This window comes from Notechis scutatus, chromosome 4 (assembly GCF_049901735.1).
Source record: "Notechis scutatus isolate UNSWTSFEM ecotype Mainland chromosome 4, rNotScu1.2, whole genome shotgun sequence".
Lineage (NCBI taxonomy): Eukaryota > Metazoa > Chordata > Lepidosauria > Squamata > Elapidae > Notechis > Notechis scutatus.
Genome location: NC_142012.1, coordinates 54,712,519 through 54,724,864, shown reverse-complemented (window position 1 = coordinate 54,724,864; position 12,346 = coordinate 54,712,519). Strand labels below are relative to the sequence as shown.

At 43.1% G+C, this 12,346-nt stretch overlaps 1 protein-coding gene across 1 annotated transcript in view; it reads left to right on the top strand.

Moving 5' to 3' along the window:
* The window catches only part of NWD2 (NACHT and WD repeat domain containing 2), a 68,057-nt gene that overhangs the window by 45,848 nt on the left and 9,863 nt on the right, over window positions 1–12,346 (top strand). The window contains exon 4 of the mRNA XM_026675303.2: window positions 6,548–6,751. Within this exon, the coding sequence (XP_026531088.2) occupies window positions 6,548–6,751 (204 nt within the window). The remainder of the gene's footprint in view (window positions 1–6,547; window positions 6,752–12,346) is intronic.

The window sequence follows — 12,346 nt, the reverse complement described above, 5'->3', positions numbered from 1 at the left end:
CCATTTGCTCCTAATTGCTGGTTTTGCCAACATGTTTGAACCTATCTCATTTCTCACAATTTTCTAATCACATTTTAGATTTTAAAAGCATTGTGATTTTACAATACAGACTGGATTCCCGGAGAATAGTTTGAAAACTATTCACATTCAGAGAATCTGCCTTCTCTGCTAGGATGTAAAATTGCCCCTTTTGTGTTTTAGATTGTTCGCCGGATCTGACATTTTGGATAAGGTTAAAAGCAACCGATTCTTTTTATTTAAGAAAAAGTGGGCAGCCAGACAAGATGAGGAAGGAGCTGTGGTTATTGCCATTGTCCAAGAACACTGATTAACAATTAATAAAGCATTGTGCAGGGTTTTTTTTTCTCCAAACACCCTGTTCCATAATGCAGCAGGGGTTAATTTAATACAATAGAGGTTTTATTTACAATTCATAGTGTACTATTGAAGGGGCGTGCTACTAGAAAAGTGATACTAGATGTTAGTTAAATAAACCTCTGAAGGGGAAATTACTTCCACTGCTTGTAAGTGAATAGTAGCACAAGTGTATACTTCATCTGTCAAAAGAGCCAACGCAGTTGCATCAACAGAAGGATTGCATCAATTTAACAGATTAATAGATTAACAGAGATGGAAGGCACCTTGTAGGTCATCTAGTCCAGTGATCCCCAACCTTTTTTACGCTGCGGCCTGGTACCGGCATCAGCTGGGCGCCGCCATCTTTTTTTGATGAAAAGTGCTTCCGGTGACCTCACCGGAAGCACTTTTTCATCAAAAAGATGGCGGCGCTCAGCTCGTGAGCTTTTCCGGGTAGAAATGGCTTTCTACCCGGAAAAGCTCATCACCTGGCTAGCGCCATATCTTTTTGATGAAAACGTGCTTCCGGTGAGCTTTCTACCGGAAAAGCTCACCAGAAGCACTTTTTCATCAAAAAGATGGCGGCGCCAAAGCCAGCGGCCCGGTAGGACCTGTTCCACGGACCGGTACCGGTCCGCGGACCGGTGGTTGGGGACCCCTGATCTAGTCCAACCCCCGCCCAAGCGGGAGACCCTACAAGATTTCTGACAAATGGCAGTCCAATCTCTTCTTAAAAGCTTCCAGTGATGAAGCTCCCACAACTTCCGAAGGCAACTTCTGTTCCATTGGTTGATTGTTCTCACTGTCAGAAAATTTCTCCACATTTCTAGGTTGAATCTCTCCTTGATCAGTTTCCATCCATTATTCCTTATCTGGCCTTCAGATGCTTCAGAAAATAGCTTGACCCCCTCCTCTCTGTGGCAGCTCCTCAAATATTGGAAGACCTCTATCATATCTCCCCTGGTCCTTCTCTTCACTAGACTAGCCATGCCCAGTCCCTGCAACCGTTCTTCATATGTTTTAGCTTCCAGTCCCTTCATCATCTTGGTTGCTCTTCTCTGCACTTTTTCTAGAGTCTCAACATCCTTTTTTATAGTGTGGTGACCAAAATTGGATGCAATACTTTAGGTGTGGTCTTACTAAGGCTTTATATAGCGGAAATCTTGAGTAGTTCAGAGAACTGGCAAATCTCACATCTGACTGGCCCCGCCAACCCCATCTATTCTCTGCCTCCCGAGTCCCAGCTGATCGGCTGAGTCTTCTTTGGTTGCTCTGCACAGAAGAATGGAGCTGGAAAGCAGGTTAGTGGGGTGGGGAGGGAATGGAGTTTTTATAGTATCCTTCCCCTGCCATGCCCACCAAGCCATGCTCACCAAGCCACGCCCACCAAGCCACGCTACGCCCACCAGGTCATGCCATGCCCACTAAGCCACGCCCACAGAACCGGTAGTAAAAAAAATTGAATCTCACCACTACTTTTAGCTATGCAATTACTGTGTATTTTAGCTATGCACACCATTTCAAAGAAACAATACGTAACCCAACTATTTTTTAGGTCCAAAAGTAAAAAAAAAAGAGAGAGAAAATCTTCAAAAACTGAAACCTGCAGAATCGGATTTCTGTAAAGCACTAAGCTCTATTTATAAAGTGCTAAATGTCACCCTAGATACTGTTCAAATAAAGTTTAATTTAAGTTGCATCCCACTTAAATGTTTGGGAATAAAATAAACCACCAAAGGTAGATTGAAGAGGAAGATGAGGGGGGTCATTGATCATCAGATTGTCCTATTTATTCACAGCTAACTCTAATTACCTGCCACGTTTGGCTAAGGAAGTTTTTATATTTTCAAAAGTGAATGTTGTTAAAAAGTTTTTTTTTTAAATTAATATAACAATTGGCAATTTTTTGCCATTGAGAGCAGTGGTGAGATTCAAAAAAATTTTTTTGCCGTTTCTCCAAACTACTCAAAATTTCTGCTCCCAGTTCTCCAGAACCGGTCAGAACCACCTCTGGTTGGGAGATATAACTCAAAAATACCTTGAAAGGTAACAAGTTGGAATTTGGGTTCAGATCCTTGCTCAATATGAAGCCCTGGAAAAGTGAATGTTTTTGCCTTTTGCCCTATAATTCTACTTCATCTGGAAGAAAAATGGGCTTGCATACTATATGTCACAAACTTGTACAAAAAGAAAGTGCATAAGTCAGATTTTAAGCACTCATAAGGGTATGTAATTATTGGTCCAACAGCTGTTCAACATGTTAGGTCTCACACCAGCTGGTATAAATAATAATATATATTCTAATTTTCTGTTACTGTAAATATGGCGTGCTTTTTTTTTTTTTAAATCAAATTATTAGGAGAAACAATGCCATCTGGTGGCTGAATTTCACCAGCTAGTTTTCCATGCTCATGAATATGTCATCGTACATAGTGCTTAATGAACACATCGCTTTCAATTAGGATGCGTTAGGTGGGAATATTAAGATCCATTGCAAACAATGGAGCAAATCATAACAATGCTACTTTGTGCTCCGTGATCCCCTTACATTAGACCTGACAGCATTAGAAAAGAAAGAGTTAATTCTCTTTGACTGACTTCCACCAATTAGACACTGAAAGGAGGTTAAATCGCATGAAAATAAATTTTGTTGTAAGAATACAGATAATCCTCAACTTACATCACTTCGTTGAGTGGCTGCTCAAAGTTACAATGGCACTGAAAAAAAGTGACTTATAACTGTTTTTCACACTTATGACCGTTGCAGCGCCCCGTGGTTAGGTGATCAAAATTCAGATGCTTGGCAACTGACCCATATTTATGTCCCGAAGTTATGTGATTTCTTTTTGCAACTTTCTGACAAGCCAAGTCAATGGGGAAGCCAGATTCACTGAACAACCGTGTGACTAACTTAACAACTGCAGTGAATTTGCTTCACAGTGGTGGCAAGAAAGGTTGTAAAATGGGGTGAAGCTCGCTGAACCAATGTCTCACTTAACAACAGAAATTTTGGGGCTTAATTGTGGTCATAAGGCGAGGACTAGCTGTATCTCTCACACTCATGCTCCCAAATAGCTTTGTTTTATGGGGCATAGTCCTCATTTCTCTACACTGTGGAGACTAGGAAGTATCATGCCCCTGTCAGAATCTGATTCAGAGGGGGAGGCCGAGCAGGTGACAGGGAGTGGGAGTGTGGCTCCATTGGCTGTGGAAGAAACTGAGGAAGGGCAAAGTCTGGCTGGGCAGAACAGGGAAAAGGTAGAACAAGAGAGAGGGAATTCAGAGGAAGATCCAGGCCCACCCCCCTCTTCATCCTAGGGCACACAGGGAGGAATGGAGAAGGGAGCAACGTGAGTTACGTGGCTTACCGGGGAGGAAAGGGCCCTGATTCCCTTCATTAGCTGCAACTGGGAACACAGTGTTTAAAAAGGCAAGCTGCGTGCAGCAAATTGTTGGGAGCAAATCGTGAATTTATCTGGTATCATCGTGGTTTATCTGTGTTTCTGGCGTCTTCCCAACTGTGTGTATTTTGCTGGGCTTTCAAGTCTGAAATTCCTTCTCCTGCCCTGTCAAGTTAATTACTGCAGCGTGGTTTGTGCGGATTTTTAGTTACAGTTTGTGTGTACCTTGTTTGGACTGAATTTTCTACAGTTAAAGGCTGTTCCTGGGAGAGTTTTTCTCCAGCCGAAGGTAACCTGGATATTGGAGGCAAAGTTGGAGATAATAAAGGGTCTCTTATTGCTTATTTGACTGTGTTGCCTTTGTGCCATGGCCTGGATAATCACAGAAGGTGAAGTTTATACGGTTTCGATTTGTTCTTGTTTTGTCACTGGGCCTATTCAGCTCTTGGAAGAAGGAAAATGGTTGTCTAAGTTTTTACGGACAATGTCATCAGCCTAGTTCCTGAATGTTGTTGTTATTGTCGTCGTCGTCATCATCATCATCATCATCATCATCATCATCATTTTAATACAAACAATCCATCTTCCATTAAACAATGTGTCATCTGGGTACAAATACCTTGTGCCATAACAATTAGAGTTTACAGCCTTGTTCCTTACATTAATATTAATTCTCTACTCTTAACATAATACTGATATACATAATATTAATATAAATAATCCTCACTTTAATGGTTTTAATTCTATTAACATATTTTCTATACTTCACTAATCTTGTGCTTCTAGTTTTCATATGTATGGGAAAAATAGTTTCCATATCATATAACATTCAGTTTGTTCCTTCTCTTTAATTGCAACCTATTCATTTCTGCACTTTTCTAATATTTTCCTGATCACGCTCTCATCAGTAGGAATCTCTTCACTTTGCCAGTTTTATGCAAATACAATTCTAGCTGCGGTTAATACATTCATAACTAAATATGCATTCTCTTTACTATAAGTTTCAGGTAAAATCCCCAACAAAAATATTTCAGGTTTTAAGTCAATATGTTGTTGTATCATCTTTTCCAACCATGTATGTATTTTTGTCCAATTTTAATTTTTTTTTTGCTTCTACACATGTCCATCACATATAATAGTATGATCCAGGTCAGTGGTGGGATTCAATTTTTTTTACTACCGGTTCTCTGGGCGTGGCTTGGTGGCTGTGGCAGGGAAAGGATACTGTAAAATCTCCAGTCAGAGGTGGTATTTGCCGGTTCTCTGAACTACCCAAATTTTCCGCTACCGGTTCTCCAGAACTGGTCAGTTCTGATCCACCTCTGGATACCACCTCTGATCCAGGTACCTGGTGGCATTCCAACATTTAGCTGATTTATTTTTCAACATCCTTGCCAACACTGCCGGCGCAAAATGCCATCTATAAAAATCTTATACAAGTTTTCTTTATGTGCAGTTGACGTTGTTAATTTGTAGTTTCTATCCCACAATTGCTGCCATTTATCTAGTTCTATTGTATAACCCCGTGATGGTGAACCTATGGCACAGGTGCCACAGGTGGCATGCAGAGCCATTTGTGTGGGCACGCGCGCCCCAGCCAAACGTACCTACACTGCGCATGCATGCACCTCCCAGCTGATTTTTGGCCCATTTGAGACCATTTTTGCCCTCCAAGAGGCTCGAGAGAAGCCTCTGCAGCCTCAGGAGGCCGAAAAAGGAGCCTATCGGAAGTGCTGAAAGAGGCCCATTTTCAGCCTCCGGAGTCTCCTGAGGGTTCCCTCAAGTCTCTGGGAAGGCAAAAACGGCCTCAAATGGGCCGAAAATCAGCTGGCAGGCATGCACATGCGCAGTGCAGGTAAGGGGGCGGGGTGTTTGCATGCACATATGCAGGGGGGCCGGGGCCAGGGGTGGGATTCTACCTGGTCGCACCAGTTCTATAGAACCGGTTGTTACAATTCTGTGCAGTTTGGAGAACCGGCAAATCGCACCATTGGCTGGCCCCACCCTGCCCCGCCCAGTCACTCCTTACCTGCCTGCTAAGTTGCTGTTTTTCCTTTTTTTTTTTCTGACCATCAGCTGTTCTGACCATCACCTGTGCCAGGAGATTTAGATTACCTAGAAAGCAGGAAATCATTGGATTTCTTGCTTTCTAGCTAATCTAAAAGCAGAGCTGAACCTTCCTTAGGACTGAAGCTTCTATTTTTCTGTGCAGACTCAGGCAGCCGATGGCAAAAAGGTAGATCTCTGAATGAATCTATGATTCTGTGAGCAACTCAATCTGTCTGCCTGCTTTGCCTGATTTTGGGTAAAAGTTGCTCTTTTTTTATAAAAAAAATAAATATTTATATAAATATTTACAATATTTACATACAAGCCACGCCCAGCCAGTCAAGTGATCACCAAGCTACGCCCAGTCAGCAAGCCATACCCATCCAGTCACATGACCACCAAGCCACACCCACAAATTAGGTCATGCCCACAGAACTGGTTGTTAAGAAATTGGAATCCCACCCCTGGGCGAGGCGCATTGCATTATGGGTGCCAGCACAAGCATACGCATGCTATTGCGTGCGTGCATGTGTGCACTTTTGGCACACCACAACAAAAAGGTTCGCCATCACTGGTATAACCAAAGTTTTTTGCCCATGCTATTGTTGTCTCCTTCACTTGTTTTTTCTCCATTTTAATACAGCTTTTTTTAAAAAATCAATCTTTCTTCTGTTCCTCTTAATATCTTATCCAGTTCTGCCAATAGCCTGAAGGTTGTTCTGTGTTGTTGTGCACAACAGGGTCTTCTGGGAGAAAAATATGGAAGCATCCGGATCCCGGGGGAAGTGGAATCCTCCGAATTTGAAATGATTCTGGATGCCGCTGTTGAGGCAAAGCTGGAAACCAAGATTTTGGAAGAGTGCTACTGCCGGGATGAGAATGCCGTGCCCCCAACTTATTACCTCAAACCGAAACCTGACATTCTGAAGAGCAATCCCAATATGGTAAATTTTCTTCACATGGGTGTTGATTTAGGAGAGGGGTGTCAAACTCGATTTCATTAAGGGCCGCTAATCAGGGTTGTGTTTGACCACCGGGGGGGGGCATGGCCAGTATGACATCACCGGTGTCGGGTGTGCTTGGGGCGGCCCAAGCACTCTAACAGCGAAAATGGGCTCCTGAGCTCCGTTTTCAGCTGGGACGGCATCCTGCAACCCTCTGACAGTGAAAATGGAGCTTAGGAGGGCAGATAACAGATGACAGATAATCAGAGTTGGAAGGGACCTTGTAGGTCATCTAGTCCAACCCCCCCACCCAAGCGGGAGACCCTACACCATTTCTGACAGATGGAAAATCTCTTCTTGAAAGTCTCCAGTGATGAAGCTCCCACAACTTCCAAGGGCAACTTCTGTTCCATTGGTTGATTGTTCTCACTGTCTGAATGTTTCTCCACAATAAATCTCTCCTTGTTCAGTTTCCATCCATTATTCCTTGTCTGGCCTTCAGGTGCCTTAGAAAATAGCTTGAAAATAGCTCTCTGTGGCAGCCCCTCAAATATTGGAAGACTGCTATCATGTTTCCCCTCGTCCTTCTCTTTCACTAGACTAGCCAGACCCAGTTCCTGCAACTGTTCTTCATATGTTTTAGTCTTCAGTCCCCTAATCATCCTGGTTGCTCTTGTCTGCACTTTTTTCTAAAGCCTCAACATCTTTTTTATAGTGTGGTGATCAAAACTGGATGCGGTACTCTAGGTGTGGTCTTACTAGAGTGGTATTAGTACCTCACTTGATCTCAATTGTATCCCTCTCTTAATGCAATTTAGGATTGCATTAGCTTTTTTGGCTGCTTCTGCACACTCTGGCTCCTATTTAGCTGGTTGTCCACTAAGACTCCAAGATCCCTCTCACAGTTACTGCTGTTAAGCCTAGTTTCACCCAGTCTATATGTGTCCTTTTGGTTTTTCTTGCCTAGGTGTAGGAAAAACTAGAGTGTCCCATAGGTACTGGAAGACCATCATCATGTCCTCACTAATCATTCTCTTCTCTTCTCTTCAATAGGCTGGGACATACTTAGCTTAGTGAAAGTAGTCATTCCTTCACCTGCTCATCCAAGTTTCTTGTTTTATGTTTAGAAGTCCTTCAGTTGTCAGACCTGGGGAGGGGAAGAGATGGGGAGGAAATCACAGCATGGGAGAGTTGCCATGGAAACTTTCCTTATGAAGAGTTGGTGCAAAACCACGTTCCATAGTTGCCATGGAAACAATATTCAGAAAGCAAACAGATGGGGCAGGAAAAATATACCCCCTAGATTCGAAGTCTAATTTTTCTATGGAAAAGTAACTGGAAATGTACGTTTTTTTTCCTTCTTAAGTACAATAAACTATGGTACATGCACACAACACACACATATTTTCATAAAGGTAGTCCTTAATGTACGACCACGATTCAGCCCAGAATTTGTATTGCTAAGTGAGAAATTTTGCTCCATAAGTTTTGCCCATTTTATGACTTTTCTTTCCACATGTGTGAAATGAATCTCAACAGTTGTGAAATTAAAAACTTGGCGGCTAAGCAAATCTGGTTTCCGCATTGACTTGGCTGGTCAGAAGGTCATGGGAGTTGATCACGTGACCAGGAGTGGGATTCTACCTGGTCAGACCAGTTCTATAGAACCGGCTGTTACTATTCTGTGCAGTTCGGAGAACTGGTAAATTGTGCCCCTGGCTGGCCCGACCCCTCCCTACCACTTCTACTCACTCCTTACTTGGCATGCGCACCCTCTAACTTGCCGGCATTGTGCTTCGCCTAATTTTTGGTAAGTTGCTATTTTTCCTTTTTTTCTTCCCTGACCATCAGAAATCATTGGATTTCTTGCTTTCTAGCTAATCTAAAAGCAGAGCTGGACCTTCCTTAGGACTGAAGCTTCTATTTTTCAGTGCAGGCTCAGGTAGCAGATTGCAGAAAGATAGATCTCTAAGTAAATCTGTGTTTTTGTAAGCAACTCAATCTGCCTGCCTGTTTTGCCTGATTTTGGGTAAAAGTTGCTCTTTTTTTAAATAAAAAATTCAATATTTACATACATGGTATGTTGTGAGTTAATTTTGTGAGTTTGCTTGCTAGCTAATTTTATGAGTTTGCTGGCAAGCAAATTTTATGTGACAGACTCAGGTAGCCGATGGCAGAAAAGTAAATATTTATAATATTTACATACAAGTCATACCCACCCAGTCATATGACCACCAAGCCATGCCCAGTCAGCAAGCCATGCCCAACTAGTCAAATGACCACCAAGCCACACCCATAAATCAGGCCACGCCCACAGAACCAGTTGTTAAGAAATTTGAATCCCACCCTTGCACGTGACCCACAAGACAGTGCAACCATCATAAATACGAGTCGGTTGCCAAGCCTCTGAATGTAAATCACATGGCCATGGGGATGTTGCAATGGTCATAAATGTGAAAAATAGAATAGGATAACAGAGTTGGAAGGGACCTTGGAGGTCTTCTAGTCCAATCCCCTGCTTAGGCAGGAAATCCTATACTATTTCAGACAAATGGTTGACCAATCTCTTCTTAAAAATTCCCAGTGTTAGAGCACCCACAACTTCCACTGGCAAGTTGTTCCACTGGTTAATTTTTTTTACTGTCAAGAAACTTCTTCATTCTAGGTTGGTTCTCTCCTCAATTAGTTTCCATCCGTTGCTTCTTTGGAGAATAGCTTGACTCCCTCTTCTTTGTGGCAGCCCTTGAGTTATTGGAACACTGCTACTATGTCACCCCAGGTCCTTCTTTTCATTAAACTTCTTCTTGTTGTTGTACCATATCCGTCATCGGACGTTGGTGATCATGTTGACGATCCTATTTTGATCAACAGCTGCACAAAAAAGGGCTGCAGAGTTTTGTCCAAACCAGACCCTTAGATTTTGAAGCCATGATGTTCTTCTTCTTGCCTGGACCTCATTGGCCTTCAATCTTTTCTTAGAGGATTAAGTGAAGTCTTCCATATTTTTCCAGGTGTCACATCTCATGACCAAAATATTCTAACTTTCAACAGAAATTCTGAGCTCAGTTCCAGTGGTCGGCTGCTGCCAGTTTGGACCGGTTCTAGCAAACTGGTACAAATGACAATCAGTTGGCCCCACCCACCTGGCCCCACCCTATCCTGTCTTACATTTCCCTCTTTTGCAGCCCAGCTGATTCGCGCGGCAAAGTGAATTACTGCGCCTCAGCTGGTCTACTTACCGGTGTTCTGACCAAGACTTCCTGAGACACCAACAAACACATGTTAAATCCAAAACCCTTTTATTTTAGTTCAACAGCTGTGAATTATCTTCATTCACAGCCCGTAATGAGTCTCAACCAGTTATAAATAGTCCCATGGAAGTCTGCCAAAGTCCTTCGGGAGAAATCTGATAAGAACGCACCTTTATCTTTCTTGAAGTGTGGCCAACGACTAAAGTACCAGTTAGTCTTTCAAAACCAAATGGAGCACAAATTCACCACGGAGCTTTCAGGTTCCAAACTGACCAGAGTAAACAAAGTTGCTTCCTGCAAAGGTTCCTTGCACTTCCTTTATATCTTATGGGAGGGGCAATTACCTCCAAGCCTTACTCCCGAGTTGCCCCTTTTGTCTTAGCTGTTCTTGCCTTCTGACAGCTCTGCACACACATGCACTGGGAACAGGCTCCCCTTGTTCCTCTGCCTCGCTGCTATCAGATTCTGGAGGCTCCGGAGTCAGCACACATAACTCCCAGATGGTCTTGGCCCATTTCTGTATCGGACACAGGACCATTGTCTGAGTCCTCCCCAGACTCCTGGACTGGCCCATGTTCTTCCCCACTGTCCAATTCTGCTGCCATCTCCACGGGCTTTTGGCGGACCACAACAACCGGGGAAGAAATTGGTGTTTATTGTGCGCGTGCACACATGAGTGAAGCATGTGTGCGCATATGAAGCACACGCTCACAAAACCAGTTGTTAAACCAGTTGCTGCTCACCACTGCTCAGCTGTGGTCATAAGTCAAGGAGTACCCATATAATCCATGTACATGCTGTCAGGATTCCAGCAATCACCCTAATTAAATCATGATTCATGAGCCAAACTCGAGAAAACATACCCTTTTCTCTAATTGCTAATCGTTTGTCTATTCTCCTCCCACTTTTAACTATGTAAAGTGCCCAAAATCATTTAGGAGTCTTCCAAAAGTAATAAATATTTTATTAAAAAAGAAACTTTTATCGTGTTGTTTTTATTTATTTTATTTTTATTTAGTTATTGTATTTTTATTTTACCACATCTCAGTCAAGTGATCTTCAGTTATTCTTAGTGAGGTATTTTACTGAAACCCACCCTTACTTTTTAATAGCGTTTTTCACCCCATGGGTACACCAGAGTAACAACTTTGAATAAGCACACAATTTTTAAAAATTGTCCTTCGGATTTGTGTGTACAAATGAAGGTGTTTTTTTTTCCTTTCAACAAAACAAGAATCAGTTGCAGTCACACCCTGTTCTCTGAAGCGGAAATATGCTTTGCCTTAGGGCTACCGCTGTAAAAGTAAATAATAAAAAATGTGTGATTTTTGCAACCCCACCTACTTTTTCTGCAATTAGAGCCTGATGCATTTATTTCTGGAACAGCAGATCATTTTTGCCTAATCTTTTTTTTTTTTTGCAGGTGATCTTCGTATAGCTCATTCCTTTGTATAGCTCACCTCTATGAGTCTCCCTGTATTCTGAATATGTGCTGTACAGTTTCTTACCTATTATCAAAAATTTATGCTCCCGCAAACCATGCAGCAAAGATAAAAATGTGTTAGTTTGGTTGCTCCCCAATTAAAATGGCAAACTTTTATCTTGGCTGCATTGAGAGCACTTACCTTAATATTGCTCACTTATCTTACAGTGGACTTATCACTTATATCAGCTTGCCATCAGAAGTTGTGGGTGCTTCATCCCTGGAGATGTTTAAGAAGAAACTGGACACAGTAACTTGTCTGAGATGGTATATGGTGTCCTGATTGAGCAGGGGGCTGGATTAGATGACCTCCAAGGTTCCTTCCAGCCAGTGGTGGGATTCAAATTGATAGGGCCATGATGGCGAGCCTATGGCATACGTTCCAGAAGTGGCATGCAGAGCCACTTCTGCCAGCATGTGAGAGGTTGCCCAGAAGAGCCTTACTGCGCATGGATGCACGCCCCCCCCCCTGCCAGCCAGCTGATTGTTGGCTATCTACCGTGCATGTGCAGAGATATGCGGCATGTGAGGGGGGTTGCGTACACATGTGCAAAGGCTTGCAATGCGGTGGGGGGTTGTGTGCGCATGCTTGAGCAGGGGGTTGGACTAGAACACCTCCAAGCAGGAGTGGGCATCAAAAAATTTAGCAACTGGTTCTCTGCCCAGTTGCTGGGTGGGTGTGGCCTAGTCTGCCTCCTGCACCATGGCAGGGGGGCTGGCATTTTTACCCTACTTGGGCTCCGGAGTCTTTCCTCAAACCTCCAGGAGGGTGAAAACAACCTCCCCGGGCCTTTGCACGGGCCCTGCGCTTACCTGGGATGCAAAACGGGCTGTGTGGAGACTCTTGGGAGGGGAGGGGTG